Genomic DNA, 21,871 nt, shown 5'->3' with positions numbered 1-21,871 from the left:
CCAGTTTTTAAACATGGTGGATTTCTTACCAAAGCATTAGTTGCCTAATTCCAGATTTCACATCAATTTTATTAAGATGCTCTTGCAAGTTATTTCAAAAAAATTAGCCCACTATTTCATGTGGTTTTGCCCTTAGCTTTTACGTTAGTAATTTCCTTGCCCACTTTTTTCAGCTGTGGCCTTTGGAAAACAACTTTCTAATTTTCTGCAGACCAAAGAGAAACTGCAAGGGAAGAACAGCTGGGACTGTTCTTCTGTACTTAGAAAAAGAGCACTTTAATATTTCTGAATATATATATATATATATATATACACACACTGGTACCTGTTCCTTTATGAAACCACCAAAAGACACAGTTCAGAGTATGGCCTACTGCTGCTACATCACCCCCAAAAGAATGAGCCAATTACAAAGATAAATAATGAGCTCTTCTGAATTTCTGGGATAATTCACATTACAAGTTCAGATTTTACATTACAGTCTGTATCCTTTTTCTTTGGAATGAGAAGTAATCTTCAATGGTTTTATACTAATTCAAGACCTTGGAAGATAATGAGCAGGTGCTTTTTGGTTCACCCCTGCTCACAATGACACCAAGCTGCATACCTTGCATTTCTCTATTTCTTCTTCAATTTTCTCAACAATGGCTGCATCCAAAATTTGCAAGTCACAAGATGAGCGAGACAAAGCAGACACAGGATGTGCCTTTAACCAGGCAACAATTTCTTGCACTTTCTCAGCTCTGAATAAAAAATGACAGAAATTAAAGCTTTTAAGTGCATAAACTAGGCATTTTACCACGTTCCCTAATTTAATCAGTCACGTATATGATACAGGCACAATGCCTGTATATATTCATAAAGTAACAGAACCTAAGAGCTCTGTATGAGTTTACAGTAGGGATTAAAAAAAATAATCTGAATTATGCAACACTGTTTCAAAACCATAGCCTAAAGTTTTGTTTCAGAAAAAAAAAATTAATTTCAATTAAAAGTATTCAGCAAATTATGTTTACATCCAATCAAAAAACCATGTCCACATGTGATTACAGGTTCTGTGACCAGCTGTTTCTCACAATACTGTGAGAAAGAACTTCACAGGGCAAGTCTGTCTGGTAAAATGGAGCACAAACCTGAGACTCCTCTAAGAGAAGAGCCCCACAGTGGTATATTCTCCTGGCAAGAGTCCTGTGGGGCACAGTGTCACACAGACTTCCCACCTGGTGCCCATGGACAGGCCCTACCAACTGATAATTAAAGCTTTTCATGTGACCACACTGTATCTGGAACCAAGGCTGCTACTTGTGTCCCATGGAACTGACTAAATGGATACTAAAAATGCGCAAAGGAGTTTAAATTCTGTAAGAGTTATTTTTAAAAGTACTTTTAGACAACTACAACAATTATTGGTTATTTTTTCCAAAAATTGTCTTTATGACTAGTCATAGCTGTGTCTACTGGGGGTTACTTTAAAAGCAAGAATTATGATTCAGGCATAGAAAATTACATTTACTGAACTTGAGATTGTGAGTTGCACTGCACAACTGCAATGTCCAGCATTCAGGTAATTTTTTCAGTCATTGCTGAGGAATAATGCTGCTTAAGGAACACCAAAGCTTCAGTTACAAAGCAGCCAAAACTACCAATTTCAAAATTGTCCATGTTTATTCTCCTTATTCTAGAAAAAAAGAGGAGCAAGATGGTTTACCCATTCTCATCCTCTCCAGGCCAAATGTCATCTTCATAGCAGATATCTTCCTGGCTGTTCTTGGCTACATAATTAAATAGTTCAGGCACCCTGGAAAAAATAAATAGATGGGAGATAACTTTAGTTTCACATCAACAGACCACAAAAAAGCCTCATCAAAACAAAGTCTGATGGGCTTCAAAATTTGTGGAGCCAAGATAAATTATTCTGTACTTAATTTGGTGTCATACTGTACATTTGTCAAAGGTAAGCTGTTAACAAAATTACTCTATCCCAAAATATGATTCTCCTTGGAAAAAGAGACTGTAAGAAGGAGAAAACTGGAATAAAAGAAATTCCATCAAGCAATCTCCAAAGCCAAATTCAACAGTTCTTAGAAGAACTGTGACCAGAGGACAAAATCTAAAGACTAAAACAAAGGTGGCTAATTTGGACGAAGTTCATACCCAATACTTGCCTTTCTAAATACTCAGCAAGTAGTTGTTCTACTGCAGAGGAATACATCCATTCATTTCCAACTTTTTTGGTATAGCCAGGAACTTCTTCATTTTTCTTATTGAACTTCAGGTTTAGCCCCACATTTGCTTTGTGATCTCCATGAGGACTGGAAGCAAGAAAAAGTTCATTAACTTACAGTAACACGTGTGTGTACATACACTAAAAAGCCCCCACATAAACATACATTCTCAGCCTTAAACCAGAGAAAAATTAAATTAATTGTATTGTTTACTTGTTAGCATTGTGTCAAAAATGTTCCAGGCCAAAAGCTGTGCTATGGTAGCTGACCACCTGTGTGCTCCAACTTTATTGCAACAGAGGGTAGGAAATATTTTACCCTTCTTTAACTGAGATCTAATCAACCACAAACTACCTGGCATTTACCAAGTTGTAGAAGAATGTCCTTGAGCAACCAGTAAGGAACAGATGTACACATTAGATCACAAGAAGATGCTCATGCATCAAACATCTTTAGAGATCTGTCCTAGGAAACCACAATTTTGACATTCAGAGGACTATATGGATTGGTTCCCTCATATATTTTAAGTAGTCTTAACTAGTTCTTAAAAGAAGTTACAGGTACAATTAATACCCCTTTATACTAGCAGTGATAAGCACAGTAAATTAGATCTCAATTTCACTTCTTTATTCTCAGTGTGGCACAGTCAGTTTAAACTCCTAATTCAATTATGCAAACAGCTAACCAGGAAAATCAGTTTTATATCTGCCTACAGTATTAAAGCAAACAGAACTCTCTAGTAAACAGAAAGTAAAAACACATTTATGATAGGAGAGAAAAACACTGCATATCAATTTAGTTTACAACAAATATACTTTAAAGAAAGCTTCACATCATAAAATACCATACACTTGATAAGAACGGCACTTAAACCACAGCAGAAATTCTGTAGAGTTGTCAAAATTCACAAAGAGAACTTACTTCTTCTTCGATCCTCTTCCAATAAAGATACTCCCTGTAAATCTGGAGACAAGATATCCACTTACTCCAAGACGGCTGGCCAAAATATAGGCAGGATTGTATTTCACAGAATATTTCTTTAAAACAAACAAATAAAAAATATTGGCAATTCCTGAAGGATAAGGATTTTTATACAAAGGGCAAATGAATAATATGGAAACATCCCATTTTACCATTGCAAAATCTATTTGATACGTGGTTTAAGCTTTTACTAGAAAAGCAGAAGCACTTACATGCTGGTTCTGTATTAAAGTATCAAGCTGGGGCTCACAGGGAATGTTAAAAACTACACGAATTCTGCCTTCTCTGATCACATCACGGGAATCGTGAACCTTAGAGAGAAACACAACACATTAAAGATGCTATTCAAAACCAGCAGCCTTTGGATACTAGACCTTGTAGTCTACTTGATCAACAATTTTGCTGCAGAAGACACAGAAATACTTTGGGATTTATCACTTTGCCCTGGCCTGTACACTGCATCCTCAGAGAGGCAATCAGTCAGCATTAAATCAAAGGAATCCAGGACTGAAAACAGGACAAAATGGGAACTCTATGTATTGCAAATTATCCCCAAGAATTAATAAAAATAATCCTGCTTTCCTGCTATGCTTTTTACTCTTATGTCAGCAACGATGACAGGGAAAACAGAAGAACTCCCTCTTCTCTGACTAAACCACCAGGGAATCTTAGATTCAAAATTTTAGCTGGCAAACTACCACTACTGTCACACAACATCTTAGACTATTTTAGGTTTACAAATGAAGAAATCTACAGGGAAAAAAATATTAAATTACTGGAACTAACTTCTCCCATGCAGCCATAGTAAGGGGATCCCAGCATGAAGGTTGTGCTTCCAGGAGGAAACAAATCATCCAAAGTTCTGATCTTTGAAAAACGAGAGTCAAAGGCTCTGATATCCTACATGAAAAAGACAAAATTCATAATCTCAAATATCATGCAGTTCCAACAGAATAATAAAAAAGTTCATATAAATGGACACTTTTTCTAAAACATTACCTGAATCTGAAATAATTGAAAGAAGATGACACTGAACTCGTATATTTACCTTGACGACCGTTTGGTAAACGAAAGGAAGAACTTGCTTGGACCACTGCTTCTCCAAATAAACTTCTCCATTTTGGTTCAGTTGATACCTATTCCCAGTGAGTAACTGAGCATATACAACTACTGATGTTTCGTGGATAATTATTCCTTTTCTTCTCTGGTAGCTGAATACAAAGCGGAACATTTAGTTTGATTACAATAAACAGAACTGAACCAAGTATTGAAGTAAAAATAAATAAAATAAAAAACCCTCTTTAAAAGGGGATTCTAATAGTTTGCTTCCTATTTTACAAAAAATACCCAGAATAAATGGCTTAACTAACTGCTTACTCCCTGTTGCACAGCCATCACTATGGAGCTAAGTGTATTAATTGAAGCATATTTTATCTTTACAGTGGAAGGGGTCGGTTTAATTATGGCATTTAACTCAAATGACAGATAATAAAATGCCAAACTACTGTAACTCAGTTATATTTCACTGAGCACCCAGACTCTAGAAGTGCAAGAGTTCAAATGCTAAGCTACTTGAGTTGCCAACTGATAGTGTACAACTTCATTCTATACACTTCCTACAACTGAAGATTACTAACACCGGAACAGAAAATTGAGAGAGAGAGTAAATACTGAAACTCATTCGAGTTCTTTTGTAACAACATCTAACTTTAATTACCTAGGGACTAACTCCACATATTCTGAAATCTCAACACAAGTTCTTTTGTGTTGGTTTTTTTTTTAAATTCCAGCAGACTCGATTAACCTTTATCATCAAGTATGCAGCAGCTCTTCTATGCTGCTTAGGTCTGTAATACAGCAACAAAACACAGCTAAGATATAAAATGCAGAGTTACACTTTCATTTTTGAAGTTACTTACTGCTCTGAAATGCCTTGAACTTCTTTTACCCACATGCTTTGTTCCTTATCTCCAACATAAGCCACTTTGGTTGGGGGCACTGCATTTCCCATGTAAAGCTTCTGTGTACCATGTGGTTCTTCCAAATAAAACCTTGAGAGTATTATGACAGGTATGAACTTAACCAAGTAAGATTCATCTAGTTGTGAGCAAAACTTAAAACAGTCAGAAATTAGTTGTTAAGGATGTAGAAAACTTGCAGCACCATTTCCTCTATCCCTTCCACAACAGGCCACACAGCGTATTTCTTTATCAAAAATACATGTGCTGAAAGGAAGGTTGCATAGAAACATTCTCTGTGTGGATTGCTGTGCATGCATTTTTCCCTCAAAATTAAGAATGAGCTCTCCCAAGCTTCTACAACTGCAGCAAAATAGCGAAGGACTAGAACTGCTACAGAGCCAACAAACCTCAGAACAATGTTAGACAAGGGTTCAACCACCAAGCAGCCTTTGCTACATCTGGACTGATCTGCTGTCAGCATTACAATAAAACCGACATTTTCATGTACAGCCCAAGGAACTTAATTTGAAAACTAATAAAGACAACAAATAACTCTGCATCAGGCAGCTCTTACTTGGTTTCTCCATCTGACACTGCAACAACTCTGGCTTCTTCAAGGTGGGGCCAGTTAACAAAAACTCGCTTTCCAAGTATCAAACTGGCAACATTTTCTACCATCTGAAAAAAACCCAGAACTTCCTATTACTAATTGTTTAAGATATTAAAAGATTTTTGTTACAGTATTTTCAAACTGTTTTTGCAATAAAAATTAGTCTAGATAAAAAACAGGCTTCTTGCAGAATAAACAGTTCATTTTACCTTATGAAAATATATTTGATACAGATTACACAATACCTGATAAGAAATGTTGCTCTTTGCATGTTGCATATGTTATGTGTAAGATCTGGACTGATTCACATTTCTGAAATAGCCTGAGTACTACTTTTGTTAAATCACTTAGAACTACTTTTGTCTCTGGGACACAAAAATCAAAATGTCAATTTGAGATTAGAGAAATATTTTGTATCACTGATTTTACCTTTGTACCTCACTGAAATAAAAGATGAGCACTTACAGCCATGACTTTGTAGCACCTGTAATTTTAATCTCACATTATGTTGTGGGTTTTCTAATGAGTTTCTGCTATTTTTTTGATACATTATTTTGGCTTATTTAATTTTTCTTGTCAGGTATCTTATATGCATTCTCTCTGTCTCTCTGCTGTAAGATGCTATCACATTGTTTCCCTCCTCTCTCCTTTCCTGGTTTTATTTATCTCTAAAACATTTTTCTTTTCTGCATTTGTCTTTTGCTACCTTGACTCTTCCCTCTAATTCCTCTATCAAACAGCCCCATTTGAGTGGAAAGTGTTAAGTCTGCTTTGCTGCTGAAAAGGGGCCAGTGAAAAAATGTTTATATCCTCAGCTACACAAAGTCAAACAGCACTGGCCTGGAGACTGCATTTATACCATTAATTAGTCAGCTACCAACTCCTTACCCAAGGACATCCAAAGGTTACCACAGAGAAATGCCAGAAACTCTGCCAAGGAGACTGACACTTCATATTGTGAAGCCTGGATAAATTTAAATCTCTCAGCAGATACTCAAAATTCTAGACTGTTTCCTACACAAATTTTGCATTTTAATCCTAACAAACCTTATTTTTTACTATTGACTCCAACAGCCAACAAAACTTTCAGAGCAAACAAGTACCATCAGTGTTTTCAGTGATCTGATTCAGCTGGTACTTTCAAAATATATACTGAGAATATACACTTATATATATTCTCACATAGAAATAAATGACCACCTAATGGTCTCAGCTTCATGCTGGGAGCTAAGAACTCCAGAGTTCTTACTCATGCAATTAACTCTATGGCCTGGAGTATACAGCTGGGTACCACCTTCCTTCCTATTAATCAAATTTTAACAACTCATACATACAGTTTGGTTTGAAATCAAGTATTACTAGTTAAATAAAGTTTTTTTTAAAAAAATCTAAAGATAGTATTTTAAATTCAATATGTTTATTCTTTTTTAAGAAGTGCTTGGGTTTTAAATTTTTTAAAATTTTTTTCATCACTACTCTATAAGCTTTCTTCTTTATATAGTACACTATTAAAAAGGCATAAATAACCAACATTTCAAATCTAAATATTTAGCATATTCAGTCTTTTAACGACAAGGCTTTTGTCTGCATTTTTTTGTTTGGTTGGTTGATTTTGGATTTTTGTAAGGTTTTGGTCTTTTGTTAGGAGCTGAATGCTTACCTGATCTTTGGAGTTCTCATCAGCTATGATTTCTAACATCATGTTCTCTCCGTGGCTGCTTTGCTGAAACACCTGTACACCACTTTTTCTAAGATAGAACTGGGTAAAACAAAACAGCACATAAAACTCGAACCCTTACATAGTTATTATTAAATACAATTGAAATGTCAGAAGAGAAGTATCTTTTACCTTGTGCTTAACATGCTTTAAAGTAGGAAATCCACAAAAATATAATGCACTCTTGTTGATTTTAGTTATCTTATTTTGGGTTATTTCTACATGCCAAGCATCCAAAGGTATTGTTTTATACCTAAAAAATAAGTAGTACAACACTTGTTCATACAGATTGACCTTTAGCTCTAGAAAAGCTCAATACTCATTCAAATACTCATTAATTGACAAACCCTTTGACGTTCCAGCAATTAATTTAAGTCACTTGGAATCTATAGAAAGGACTATAAAAAAACCCCCCATGCTATTGCTATGAAGAGACAATTCATTAGGAAAAAGACAAAACTTCACGATACATGCCAAACTCATTATTTTAAATAATTGTTATTATCAAATTCTAAACTAGCAGTGGTTCCATATGGTATTAATGGTATCATTTATCTTCACAACTATTCATTCTTTACTGACTGTAATCCAGCAACAGGCATTCCTCCTCTATTCTGGTTTAAGTTTCACTACTATTAAGCTTATGTTTATCTTGAAACCTCAGCCTGTGTGAAATAAAGCTGGCTACTTTTAGCGAGAGAAAAGTGAAAAACACATTTGTGTTCCACTCTGCACTGGATCCAAATGCTTACATTTTTAAAAAAAATACTCTGGAATTATCATGCTGATAAATCATGACTAGTTATCAGATATTTGTACCATCTTCTGTGTCTCGAGATTGTTCTCAATGATTTAGCATTGGTTCATCTGTTTTGCAAAGTAACATTTGAAGGGACAAATACTTCTACTGTGCCATCCAAAACAAGTAATATCTAATTCAACGTTTTACATTTTCCAGTGCAGATGTTGGCATATGCAAGCTTTGGTTAAAATGTTAATAAAAGTATTCCAACTACTTTTAGCCTACTTGAGACTAATTATGCCAGTGTTACCTTGTATGACATCGTTCTATTGCAGGGAATTTCTCTGGCCATGGTGACAGGTACTGAAACTCGACATCTTTCTCATACCAGTACATCAGGCAAGGACTGTGAGTGTTTCTCCGTTTCTCCTCCTCTTTCAGGCCCTTGTTACAGGACTCCATGGCCTGCAGCAGTCGTTTCTAAATTTCACAGAAATCAGTACATGTGAAACTGGCAACAAAAATTAGCATGGAAACCTCTACCCTGGGAAAGTGGATGTGTGCACTTTTCTGGTTCATGTGCTCATTTTCCAAGTGCAGCCTCACCCTTCCTCACGTCCCAGCTCTCTGACAAAAATATGACAGTTACCATGGAACGGCTTTGGAGAATAAAGATCACCTTTTTGCAAATCTGTTTCCACAGTGTAGCCTTATCTAATACTGTTTTCCTATATGCAAAAGGAAAATTATTACTCCGTGAATGCCCCCTGTTACTGGTGTTCATGTGAGGAGATTTCCTGTAAAAATACACTTTTTTTTCTCAAGTGTTTCTTTTATTTTACATACAGACATTCTGTACTTTTCTATGTATATAGGAATATAACTTTTTTTCCTCAAAGAATCTGAAACTAAATATCAAAATAATGGGTGAAAAACATTAACAAACAACATGAAGTTCACAGCCCTTACTTAGGACTACTGCCTCCTCAAGCTACCACTTTGCTTGTGGTACCTTAATCTAGACTTACTCTCCAGGCAGCTAACATTTACATTTTTCTTTGATCTTACCAAGTGTAAATCAAAACTTCCACTTAAATGCTTGTCTAACTGTTGACTAATTAAAGAAGTTAGCAGATTTGTTATGAAGCTTTTATAGACAGATGCTGAAAGAACTTACCTCATCAATAAATGGGATTAATACTACAGCTTCCCATTCCTGCTGTTTTCCATTTAGATCAGTTTTAAAATCAGGTGGATAATATTCTATAATAGGAGAATCTTGACTAGTCATCAAATGCTAGGAAAATAGAACAGAGACAATATCAGAGACAATGTAGCACTAATTGTAAGTAGAGACAGAGGAAGGCTGGTATTAAAACCAGTTCAGGGCTGTAGAGGAATTCAGTACCTAGCTGTCCTAGTCAGAAATGGCTTAGCAAATGCAAAACTTTTTATTTATTACTAACTTTACAATGTAGTAAGAATAGTAACAAGTAGAATATTTATCCATACACCTAAAATTTAGAGATAGAATATAATTAATAAGACATGCAAAAACGTCAAAAGAGTAAAATAAAATAAAACAAACAACCAGTAAGCAATAGATAGATAATGCAGTTTAATTCTATATCCTACCTGGTAGCATTTAGGTAGCAGATCTTTGCTAGCTGCTGGAAGTACAGCAAGAAGTTGTTCAAATGGCATGAAAGGTTTTCCCAGTTCAAACTGGATTTTGAGTTCACTGATGTTGCGAATATCTGACAGGTAAGGTGCATAATGATAAGGATAATACCTGTAAGGAAAAAAAACCTCTTAAGTTACTTAATTATGGCACAGTAGTGTTCACAGATCAGAGCCAAACCAAATCACATGAAATGTTCCCAGCATACAAGGTGAAATATCACTCTGTCCTTGAGCAGTTTCTCATTTGATGTTTTTTCTTACCAGCTCCATGATTGAACTCCGTGGTAGTAATAATGCAAAATCCATTGTATTGCCTGGACATAACATTCAGCTTGATCAGCCAAGAAGTCACTTAAAAGAAAAAGGAAAGATACTAATTTTCACAATATACAAAAAGTACTTAGCACCTTGTACACAGAAATGAAGATAGCACATTTTGGGAATCTAATATACCATGATTTTCTAGACTCATTTAATCCTAATGGACTTCTTCTCTTTGGTCCTCAAATACCTATTACAGAAAACTTGAGTTGCAACTCTCATTGCATTAGGCAAAATCATCACCACTGCAGCAGTCTTACATATGTTCTCTGCTTTCAACATGGAAGAATATTCTGTCTTGTATTAGAATTGCAGAATGGTTTGGGTTGGAGGGGACATTAAAGATGGTCCTGTTCCAACCCCTCTGCAGGGTCCCAGTGGGCTGGGACACCTTCCACTGGACCAGGTTGCTCAGAGCTCCATCCAACCTGGCCTTGCTTCTCTGGGCAACCTATGCCAGTACCTCACCACCCTCACAGTAAATAATTTATTCATTTTTATCTAATTTAAACCTACTCTCTTTCAGTTTGAAGCCATTATGCCTTGTCCTGTCACTACACGCTCTTGTAAATAGTCCCTCTAATAGATATTTACAAACCCTTGTCTTCAGGGCTTAGAATAAGAGAGAAGAAAAAGTATACACTTACTCAGAAACTACTTCTACACCCATTTTAGTCATGTAGTAAGTTCTTTTGTATTGCCTAAACTCAGTTTCAAACAGATCATCATCTTCTGGTTCATCTTCCAACATGGCTGAAAAAACAGGCATGAAAAATAAAAAAGAGGGATTAATGTTCACTTCTCTACTATAATAGGTTTAAAACCACTCACTTTTGACTTACTGACTTAATTTTATCCCTCGATTCGAAGTTATAGGTGCTCATACCTTCCTTGCACTGAAAGTAACACGACACAATCAAACAAAATCTTTTACCCAGAGAAATTCTGGAACTTTCAAGACAGGCAGCCCATTTTTTTAGCTCAATTATAAGAGCAGATAAGATATATAAGCCATCAGAAAAACATCTGAGAAAACATTAAAATAGATTTTAAAATTTAACTATGTTCAGTAACACCATCTCATATCATGGAGTATTATTCATATATCTTTGACAATTAATTTCAAAACATGAGCAAAAAATATTTCCTACAAGTGGAATGAGTTTAAAAAAATAACCACAACCAAAAACCTTAAAGCCATAGAAAAAATCTGTTCATTTGTCCCCAGTATAAAACAAAATAACTTAGACATACAATTATTAAAAACACAGTGTTGTTGAAGATTTGCTCATTCATTCCTTTAACTCATCACAGAAATCCAGGCCAGGGAAGAAGCCCTCAAAAGCTTTAGCCCCACTCTCTCTCTCCAAAGCAGTTCCACTTCCCAACAGCTGACTATGAAAGTCTTGCATTTAGATTAATGTCATCTCTGACATGAAATTCTTACAGTTCTTCCAGGTCTACACATATCTTAACATGGAGGTTTTGTTATATGTATATGAAAAAAATATTTGCACTTACTTTTAAGGGTCACTTCATCTTCATTTTTTTCTAAAGCAGCCAAAGACATAGAATTTTCCTGAGCCTATTAAATTAATATTTGAGATAATGTAAAAATACAGGTTGATATGCAGAAACCTCATTCAATACCATATAATATGCAACTCAAAATGCTTTAATCAAAATGTATAAATACTATTATTATAAAACCCATTTCCTTCCCCTATAATTGCTTAGAGAAAATTATTTAATCAGACAAAAGGACAGATTAGACCAAGAAGCAGCCTCAGATAAAACCTTAACTACCCTTAAAAAAATACTTGAATATTTGTTTTTCAAAATGCTACTATTTTCTAAAACTGTTCAGTACATATTTAACCACTTTTACCTACATCATGCATTGTGCTACAGCACCAGTATGCAGTCAAAGTTCTCATCAGTAAATTTTCAAGAGTTCAAATTAGTTTTGTGGGAAGTAAGGATACGAGAAACTGTGTTTTAGAAAGTCAAAGAAGCCAAATATTCGCTTCATTCCCACACTGCAGTGTCTTTTGTGTGCAGCACTGAGTAATAGAGTCATTAGGTTGGCCCTTCTGTACCTGAGGTGTGCCAGCTCCTGGCTGTCACTGCCATTCAAAGCATCAGTCAAGAGGGCTGGCTAAATACTACACCACTGCTCCAAACTTCTGGGACAAATCAGAAACCAACCACAAATACAGCACACCTTATTAAAGGAAGAGCTAACATCTCACCCTTACAAACCTCAGAGTGCACTAAAGATCAGGATAACAATTTACAGTTACTGACTAAACTGAGAGGAATTTTCAGCTGCTACTCTACACCCTGCTGAAGGCACGTATTGAAGGACAGCCAATGGAAGTGGTGGTGGGGAACATGACACTGGGGCAGAGCCAAGAACTTGAAAGGTGCTTTTCCTTATTAATTAGTTATATTTAGAATTGCAAGTTTACTAGTTAATTAGTTAATACTAATCTAAGATAGCTCACACCAATGAAATTGCTATTTACCTACTCATTGTCAAATAATTGGCCAATAACAAGACACACCTGACTCATCTATCAGTGCATCTGGAATACATAAAACTTGCAGCGGGCTCTGCATTGAAAATAAAATTATAAAGCTGAGTAGATTTGACCTTAACCCACCCAGAACTATGTTTTGCTGCTTCTGAGGAACAGCAAAGCATTAAATTACAGGTTTACAAGACTTCCAAATTCATGAGAACTTGACCTTGACTTAACCATTTCATCACTCCCAACCAGCAATGCATCCTGGTTTTACTGTCTTTTCTGATTTGAAAAAAAAAAACAATCTCAAAACAGAGGTCTATGCCATTTAATTTGTCTAAGATCAAAATACTGATTTGCAAAAAGTAATATTCTACTTTCTGAAATTCTGCCTGCAAAATACTCACCTTTTGTTTCTTTTGCTTATTTTTTCTGGCTTCCTCTGCTGAAATACCAGCTGCCTCATTGAGGTATTTATTGCCCACTTTACTTTCAAACCATTTTAGGTCTACAAAGACTTCACTGAAGTGTTCACGATCAAACTGTGCAGAAAGATTAAAGTAAGTTTGCAAATATTTGAGGGCTGTCCAATTCAGAATGCTAAATTAACAATGTCTTTTTCGTACGTGCATTAGATTACATGTAGAGTCATTTGTCCATAAACATTTTGCCCTAGAGCTACAAGAGATTAATAGTAAAAATCTTGTTTCTCAGCAATATGTAACATATAGCCAAGCCATAATTTATTTACTTTCAGTAAGGCAGCAAGGGGTAATAAAAAGAGTTAAATAACTTCCACACTTCACTATCAACTCTAGAAGCAATCCATATATGGGGTCTGGGTAATAGAGCCTCGTGCCACAGACCTAACACTGCCATAGCTCTAGCAAAGAACCAGAGGACAGGGCTGAAAGCAGGGGCAACAGCTATCTCCCTCCTTCCAAGGTCAGCAGGCTTAATCCTTTCCATTTCTACATGGCCTACACCTTACCTCATCTCTAGGATGCACTGGCACTTAACAGGACTGCCTCCTGTACACCAGTTAGTTCATGACCAACTCTGATGCCCCTGAGAGATACTAATGCTTCATTGCCCCATACCAACGATTTTCACTAAAAACTTGCAAACTGCTCCTCCCCAAGACCTTCAGACACAGCTTACCCCACAGGAAACTGTACCAGCAGGGGAAGCAGAGAATATTGCTGCCTGTGGCAAGCTTTGCCTAATACTGCCACGCTATTCCATGGGAACTGAGGACCACAACTCTACTGGTGAATCCTCATTAGACTTAAAGTACTAAGAGCTGCTGGCTAAAGCACAGATCAAATGATTCAATCTTTCTCCTCTTATACTATGATAAGATCAGACAACAACTGATTGGATTCCATCTGCTAAATGGTAAAACAGCTGATTGAACCACCTGTAAAACACAGTCATTTAACAGTTCATTAAAACTACAGTATAGTTTATTTTAGGGCACTATATTGAGTTTATATTCAACACACTTTACCATTCCATACAGTGCAATTTCAAAGTTACTTACATCTGACAATCTTGTGAGATATTTCTCAAAACGTTCTAAATTCAGATGCCCATTTTCATTGATGTAACCTATTGTGAAAATTAAGTATGTTTTTTAAACTAACAATTTAACAATTTAAAAATTTTAATATTTAAATGCCCCACAGATAATAGAATGCAATCTTGCTGGCTGTCTAAAGAAAGCGTAGTAAATTCTAAACATTCTAATATGGCTAAAAAAGTCAACAAATATTAAGGCAGGAATGTTAATGCTTCTACTTTCCACAGCTGAACTTAGTTTTCTTACCTCCCAGTTCTGGCAGGACAGCCATGTATGTTCTGTAAAGGAGCGGCAGTGCATCATGATTTATGTGTAAATGAGGTAGATGAGGAATGAAATCATTTCCTACAAGGAAACCCATTAAGATCCAATCATCTATTATCCTTTCAATATCATATTCAAAGGAAATCTTGTCCTGGGGGGGGGGAGGGAAAAAAGAAGGAAAAAAAGAAAAAACCCCAGGAGTGTAATTTTTATTGTAATTTTTCACATGAAGACCTCACGCATTTTTTTCCAATCTCAGCTCCATTAGAACTTACTTTTACTGGGGAAAATTCATAATCAATATATTCTCTCATCAGTGATAAGTGCAGTAAATGAAATGTGGTTTCCTCTGGTGCACATGCTCTGTAAATTATTCAAAACACCCAGTTAATTATTTATAAACACACTATCAACATTAATATTAATATAAATCCAAGATTACCTAACCCGAAGAATTTTTCCTAGGATTATATCCTTACAGAAGAAATAATGTATAAACACTTCCTTGAATCTATTTTAGGATTAATCTGGTTTGGTCTATAAAATTTTGCAGTAGAATCTCCATACAGATGTGACTGTATGGAGAACAGCTAGCTTAGAGAAAGCAGGGCAGCTCTGTGGAGTTCCAACCTGCAGGAACTATTTCCTAAGTACTTACCCCACTGTTTTAAAACGGGACAAACTAATCTAACTTTGCATGAAGCCCAACAAATTTTAAGGTATTTTAGAACCAGTGTGAATAAATAGAGAGTACACAGATTCACATCTAAACTGGATGGGTTACTTCTGTAGTCATTTGAAATGCTTCTAAGAAAAGAATATGCTCAACTTGAAAATATGCTCCATAGGTATTATTTAGTGGCTTCATTGTAGCACTAAAGAATAACAAACCTACCATTTGTTTATGGTATAAAGTAGCCAACATTTTAGTACTTATTCTAGTAACTTATTTACAAGCACAAAACCTTAGAGATATATATACATTTTAAAAAGTCAGTATCTGCATAAGACAGTTATGGAAACAATGTCACTACAGCCTGGGTTGCCTATTAATAATATGAAGAAAAAACTGAAACACACCAAAGCTTTAAGGATTTTTTTATCAGCTGTTTTGACAGCATACATTTTGTCATGTAAATTAATCTAAATGCACAATTTAACAAGCTGACTTCTCTCATTTCATGGCTTTTCTAACCCAAAAAATAAACTAAGACTTTATTAACTTAGTATGCAATCAATAAAAAAACCCAAACAAACTATGAAACACAAACCTGTTTTAGTCACCCAGCATCTTTTGGATTTAATTTCATCATATATAAAGTAAGAGTAAAGTTAAACCACTTCACCTTTGAGCCTTTTTACCACCAAATCTGACTTCTTCTCTTAAGAGTGCAAAGTGTGCCTCATGACTTGTTAATCCCAGCATTATCTATTGCAAAGAGATATTAGAAAGGTTTTACTTCATCATTTTTTAAACGAAGCAGTATAAAGAAATGTTGATGTTGTGTTTCATTACAAATTCAAAAGTTTGCAGGAATGCAAAATTACATGCTTGTTTAACAACATTTTAGAACCCTACGAGCTTAGGAAGATATCAAAGATGTACAGACTTTATCAAAGATGTACAGACTTGACAAATTTCTGTTGTTTGTTGTATTTGAACTGCACATACCAAGTCAGCATCTAAGCCATAGAGACAGTGTCTTGTGTTTGGATCATGATGAGGCTTTGCTTTTTCTGATCTGATGAATTCCATAATTTTATGCTCACCTTCCCCAGGAGTCTGGACAAAACAAAACAAATGCAAAAAAAAAAAAAATTAGCTGTAAGTATTTCTCTATAAAATAAAAATTTATTTTAAATAAAAAAATAAGAAAATGCAATGACCTCATGGCCAGATAAGTAGACTGTTATTCCTTGCCAGGATTTGTCTGTGGAAATCTTCATATTTACAAAATATTTAAGATGCTCATTCAATCTGGCCATGAATTCAGTTCCTGAAAACAGAAATCTAAGTTAAAAACAAAGCTTTTCACTAGTTTGCATTTACGTTTTAGAAGTATTAATGAAAAGAAAAACAACAAAAAAAATTCTACCAGAGATGAAGGGGATAACTGGGGTTTTTTTCTAAGACATTTCACTTTTTACATAATAATCTAAAAAATTTTTAGAATGAGACCATACTCCAACCCTAGTGAGTTACTAAAACTTCTGTTCTCAGCTTAAGCCTTTATTGATTTTGTCTTCTGTTTTTTAAAAAACACCCTTAAGACAGAAAAACAGTACCAAAATATAGATGCAAAACCATAAATCTAAACACTTAAATAACTGAGAAATTGTCTTACCTGGTGTAATACAGTTGGAGTCAAATCTGGCTTCTGTAGGGAGAGTTTCTCCCTTTTCTAATGCCTTTTTTATTTTGTCCTCTGCCTCTTTTGCTGACCTAAAACAAAACAGGGTTGAAGAGAGAGCAGAGAAAGAATCATCTTATTCAAATGTTAATAACCTAAGTACAGCTTTACTGACAAAATAAATATAGTTGATTTTTTAGAGTATTAAAACAAAAAGGAAGATAAATTTAATTCCTAAATAGTTTGAATTTGTTTCCCATCCAACAAGGAAGCCTTAAAAATAGCTTTTTCTTCCTAGTACTGATGGTAACCTGCCACTACTCAGATACAGTTAATATTTAGATGATCACACAATGGCTGATCACAATGACTGTTGAAACAGCAGGAATTCTAGGGATCTAAACATCTGCAAATGCTGTCTCAGAAAATAAAGGTAACATAGTGAAACAAAGCAGCAGGTTTGGAATACCAAGGGAGTGAACAATTTATCATCACCAGTAATGGAGAATCTAAAAACATTATCCCAACCTTTCCTGGCCAATGATTTCATAACCATTTGAACCAGAAATAGAGAAATCACCGAAGTCTTAGATTTTTGTCCTTCTCTCAATTCCACTACAATTTTCTATTTAGAACTTTTTTAATCTCTACTTCCTCTCAACCTCCTTTTTTCCTTAAAGAAAAAAAACTCATGAAAAAAACCTCACAAAAAAAGTCCAGTTGCTTGAAAATATTTTCTCTCGGCCCTTCCCCCATTTTGTTTATGTTGCATTTCACTCACCAACCCTGTGCTGTCTGACCACTGGCTTTCTTTCCTTACAGCAATCTTTAAAAAAGCTTCCAAATCTCCCAAAACTCTACTATAATTCTTAACACTATGAACCTACTTGCAGCTCTGTATCTGAGGTAGGTATCTTGGGAACTGGGAACAACAGGGAATCAGTTTCATTCAAAACTTGATTTCTTCCATGACTGTCAAAGAACACTCCATTACAGTTATCAAAAAGGCATATCCAGAACCAGCATTCACAAATACCAAAGATGCTCCTGGGTTATGAAGCCAGTGGAAACATCTGCAAGAGCTCCACTGCAGATATATTTCACAGAAAATGTTGTAAGAAAAAGCTCCCCAGTCCACAAGTGCCACACACACAGAGAAAAGTTTAAGTGACAAGCAAACTTTCCTTTTTGGAATCCTCATTTTAACATTTTTACAGGCAGTAACTCTCAGTTAACTACAAGTTAAAATCACTGTCAAAGGCGCAACCAGTCAATCTATTTTACTTTTTATGGCATACATGTAAGTGGGGTTTTTTAAGTGTTTACTATCCTCAAGACAGAGTCAGAACTAATCTTCTTACCTAAAACGTCTCCCACGCTGCTGATTCATTTTTGCTCTTGGAGCTACTCCATCAACTGCCATGAAGAAAACCTTCCTCGGTTTAATAATGCGAAACAATACTTCCAAATAGTGGAAGATATTGGCAAAAATCTTATCTTCTGAGATTCTGAAGTGAACATCATCATCATTTGGATGTGAGCACTGATGTATAATGCCATTCATGTCCAGGTATAAGTTGTCAAATTCTGGAATCTGCAAAAGCCACAGTCAGTCCCTGTTTGTGAAGCTGAAGCACTGCAATCACTGCCTGAGGCACAGCTGAGAGCAAGGAACTCTGGAAACGAGCTGAGGTGAGAAAACCTCCCTGGAACCTGCTGCACACCAGTGCACTAAGGAAGAACATCTGCTCTGGTTATGGGTTTGCCTGCACATGCAATCTGTTATTATGATTTTTCTCAGTGACCAAAGTCAGCTGAACAGATTCCTATCCTATCCTGGCTGTTTCTGGAACCTCAGGACTTTTGTCCCTGTGCTTGGTCCATCTTCTACATTGTAAAAGGGAAAAGCAAACAAAAATCACTCTTCTGAGAAACATTTATTTCCTTTTTATAACCCCACACACTTCACAGATTCAGTCTTCCATAGCTGTACTACAAACAATAAAAACTACAGAACTGAGGATGCAACTTCCAACAGCATTTCCAAAGCAAAGCCAGCTTAAGAATCTTCAGGGCTCTCCCAGTTAGCCAGTTCCTCCCCTGCCCACAGTAAGCTGCCTCTTTAGTGCTCTGAGCCACCTGGGAGTCTGGAGAGTGGCAATGACCACCAAAAGCAGCAAAGTTAGCAGTGATAACATCAATTTCTTTCCCACACTTCCAAACGTGCATTTTTTCCTTTCTAGTTCTCTGCTCCTCTAACAGCCCTATCTGTAGCAGCCACATTTTCTTTTAAAGGAAAAAAAACCTTCCCAAATGTACACAAGCAACAAAAACACTGTTAAACATACGAAGCAAAGGGGCCATTACTATCTTTTTGTTACCAAATCCCAGGAAACACGCGCAAGATCAATTTGCAATAAACGAATCTATTCTTTAATCCACCAATATGACTGTTCATAAAAACCCTGTTCTCGTTACAACTGTACCCCCTGCTGCAACCCCCTGGTTAAAGCAGACACTGCTCCAGCTTGTCACAGCTCTTCAGCACAAGCTTAAAGGTTCCACAGCTCTGGGGAGCAGCCCAGACTCCTCAGCAGAGAGCAGAAAAGCCAGCACACACTGCTGCCTCTGGCTACACAGACAGCAGGACCAAGCAAAGCATAAGCAAAGACCTAAGCTTTGAAAACTGCTTTGAGACCAGCAGGAAGGGTCAAATATCCAGGTTTGGAATCACTTGAACCTGGTATCTTCGTCACATTGATACAACAGCTATTTAATCTTTAAAAATCATAGCTATTTAGGGAAAATGTATTAACATTCAAACGTGCCCCTGACTGTCACCCCTCTCAGAACATCCTTATTCAGACTATAAAATCACATCTATAACACCACCTGAAAATGATAAAGAGCTTGTACCTAACAGGTACCAAACGTGGCCTCCTTGAAAACAAGACTTTTTTGCCCTACTGTTAAAAGCATCATTTACCACTGTCCTTTTCCAGGCTTGAACCTACTTCCCGATTTAGTTGCTAACGCAAACTGCCCGACGCAGGTGACAACAAGGAAACGCAACAGGGCTGCAAAACCCGTCCCTCGTCATTACTGCGCCATCCTTCGTCAGCAGCTGTAACTTTTCTGAGCCCAACAAGGAAGAAACTCCAACCCGGGGCTCCCCGCGGGGCCGCCGGGGCAGCACCGCGGGGCTACCGACGGGGAGCCGGAGCAGGGGAGCGAGCCGGGCATCGCCACACTGCAGGGGAACGCCGGGGCTGGGCATTTTCTGCGGGAACAGCGCGGTTTGGGTCCGGGACTGCTGGAAACATCGCCGGCCGTAACGAGGGGCTCGAGTGCCGCCGGCCCCGGGCGGCGCTGCCCCAGCGGCGGGCTCGGCCCGCACAGCCGGGCCCTCTGGGGGCACCGAGCGCCCTGTCCCCTCCGCAGCGATCGCCCGCCGCCACCCCGGCACTTCGGGCTGCCCCGAGCTCCGGCTCCCCTGAACCGCGGCCGTCCCAGCTGCGGGCGAGCCGGCCGGGCTCGGGTTCGGGCTCAGCCCCCAAGGGCCGGCCGGGGACAGGCCCGGGCGCTCGTCCCGCTCCCTCGTCCCGTCGAGGGGCCGCTCGGGACCCCCCGGGAACGGGCCCCCTTGTCAGGCAGCGGCGCTCGGCCCGCAGCTCACCTGATGCTCCTTCAGCACCTGGCTGAGGCAGGGGTACCGCTCCGAGATCCACCGGTAGAACTTGGGGACCCCCATGGCCGCGGACCCCGCCGCCCCCTCAGCCCCGCCGGAACCAAACACGGCGGGCCGCGCTCCGCCCTCCTTCCGGCGCGCGGCGCTGACAGCGGCCCAGCGCCCGCCGCACCCCCGGGCGGGCGGGGCCGCCCCTCGGCCACGTCACCACCACACAGGGCTGGGGGCGCAGCGCCCGCCCTTCACAGCAAACCCGTCAGACCGCCCCTCTCCCCCCCCTCCCCGGCTCCTCGGCGGAGCTCCCACGCCGTGCCCGCGGTGGGCGGCAGAGCCGTGCTGGCGGTGCGTGGAGCAGCAGCTCCTCGGGCAGGTCTGTGCGCTCCGATAAACTGATAAAGCCTGGGAAAAGGAACAGAACGCCAGCACTCACCTACCACACCAGAAAAGACCGGAGTATGTTCCAGAGATTTTTACGTTGAAAAATCTTCGCGTTTATGGGACAGTGGCAACAGACCACCCGCTAGATTCACAGACAAACAAACCCACTATAACTAGTTGCAATCCCCATTATTCAAGTCTACTCTCCCGAGCCTCCGGACTTCAGCTGAACAGAACTGAAACTTAAGTCTCACGCCTGTGATAAGAAGCCTGTGATCAAAACCCGACAGGACTGTTTTGTCTCTTAGAATAGCAGAAACACAGATACTGTACAAAAAAATCTAACGATAGCCTACTGTAGGTTAAAAGAGTGTAATTTTTCCTTCTCTTCCCCCCACATTTCCCTACATGAAGAAGCATTACTCTAAATTAGTATTTGCCTTCTGTCCTTATTTATTTAGTCTACTCTTGTCTGTGTTAAAACACTTTTTCTGAAATGGAGCCTGAAAAACACTCCCTATGGCCACGCTTTTCACAAGGGGGAGCAGACGGGCTGTCGGGAGCTGCCTGTTGCAGTCACCGCTACAAACCCTGTCCCCTGCACTGCCCTATGGCCGGGGCCTCCAACACCCAGCTCTGTGCCAGGTCCTTCAGGAGGGTTTCTTAGCACTGCAGGCTAAAGAAAGAGGTTAAGAACATAGTAACACTTTACCAGTTTACTCACGGTAAGATGTAAGATCCAGACTATTTTCCTAGACATAGCCAAGCCACATGGAAGAAAGCTGAACAAAACCAAAATTAAAGGTCTACTGCTGGAAAGAAATGCTAATTATTTATAGA

At 38.1% G+C, this 21,871-nt stretch overlaps 1 protein-coding gene across 17 annotated transcripts in view; it reads right to left on the bottom strand.

Annotated features, from left to right (window-relative positions):
• XRN1 (5'-3' exoribonuclease 1) overlaps positions 1-20,782 on the bottom strand; it is a 36,936-nt gene extending 16,154 nt beyond the window's left edge. For 13 of the 17 annotated variants that reach the window (XR_004358933.1, XR_004358934.1, XR_004358930.1 and 10 more), the window contains exons 1-27: positions 20,642-20,778; positions 18,327-18,559; positions 16,960-17,057; positions 16,502-16,611; positions 16,287-16,397; positions 15,961-16,043; positions 14,890-14,977; positions 14,597-14,765; positions 14,312-14,379; positions 13,176-13,310; positions 11,762-11,825; positions 10,888-10,993; positions 10,181-10,270; positions 9,872-10,028; positions 9,414-9,533; positions 8,547-8,716; positions 7,627-7,747; positions 7,438-7,536; positions 5,742-5,845; positions 5,126-5,257; positions 4,255-4,417; positions 3,993-4,106; positions 3,419-3,517; positions 3,147-3,262; positions 2,166-2,312; positions 1,709-1,798; positions 608-743 (exon numbers count right to left, since the gene is read on the bottom strand). Coding sequence is in view for 9 of the 17 variants with exons in the window: in XM_032698533.1 (XP_032554424.1) it covers positions 608-743; positions 1,709-1,798; positions 2,166-2,312; positions 3,147-3,262; positions 3,419-3,517; positions 3,993-4,106; positions 4,255-4,417; positions 5,126-5,257; positions 5,742-5,845; positions 7,438-7,536; positions 7,627-7,747; positions 8,547-8,716; positions 9,414-9,533; positions 9,872-10,028; positions 10,181-10,270; positions 10,888-10,993; positions 11,762-11,825; positions 13,176-13,310; positions 14,312-14,379; positions 14,597-14,765; positions 14,890-14,977; positions 15,961-16,043; positions 16,287-16,397; positions 16,502-16,611; positions 16,960-17,057; positions 18,327-18,559; positions 20,642-20,716 (3,198 nt within the window). In the remaining 8 variants the exon portion in view is untranslated. Of the gene's footprint in view, positions 1-607; positions 744-1,708; positions 1,799-2,165; positions 2,313-3,146; positions 3,263-3,418; positions 3,518-3,992; positions 4,107-4,254; positions 4,418-5,125; positions 5,258-5,741; positions 5,846-7,437; positions 7,537-7,626; positions 7,748-8,324; positions 8,362-8,546; positions 8,717-9,413; positions 9,534-9,871; positions 10,029-10,180; positions 10,271-10,887; positions 10,994-11,761; positions 11,826-13,175; positions 13,311-14,311; positions 14,380-14,596; positions 14,766-14,889; positions 14,978-15,960; positions 16,044-16,286; positions 16,398-16,501; positions 16,612-16,959; positions 17,058-18,326; positions 18,560-20,641 lie in introns of those variants that run through there. The other 4 variants (XM_032698536.1, XM_032698537.1, XM_032698538.1 and 1 more) reach the window with 4 other exon arrangements.
• Positions 20,783-21,871: the final 1,089 nt, after the last annotated feature.

Source organism: Chiroxiphia lanceolata, chromosome 10 (assembly GCF_009829145.1).
Source record: "Chiroxiphia lanceolata isolate bChiLan1 chromosome 10, bChiLan1.pri, whole genome shotgun sequence".
Taxonomy (NCBI): Eukaryota; Metazoa; Chordata; class Aves; order Passeriformes; family Pipridae; genus Chiroxiphia; species Chiroxiphia lanceolata.
Note: the sequence above shows the minus strand (reverse complement) of the source record. Positions and strands in the feature narration are given on the sequence as shown.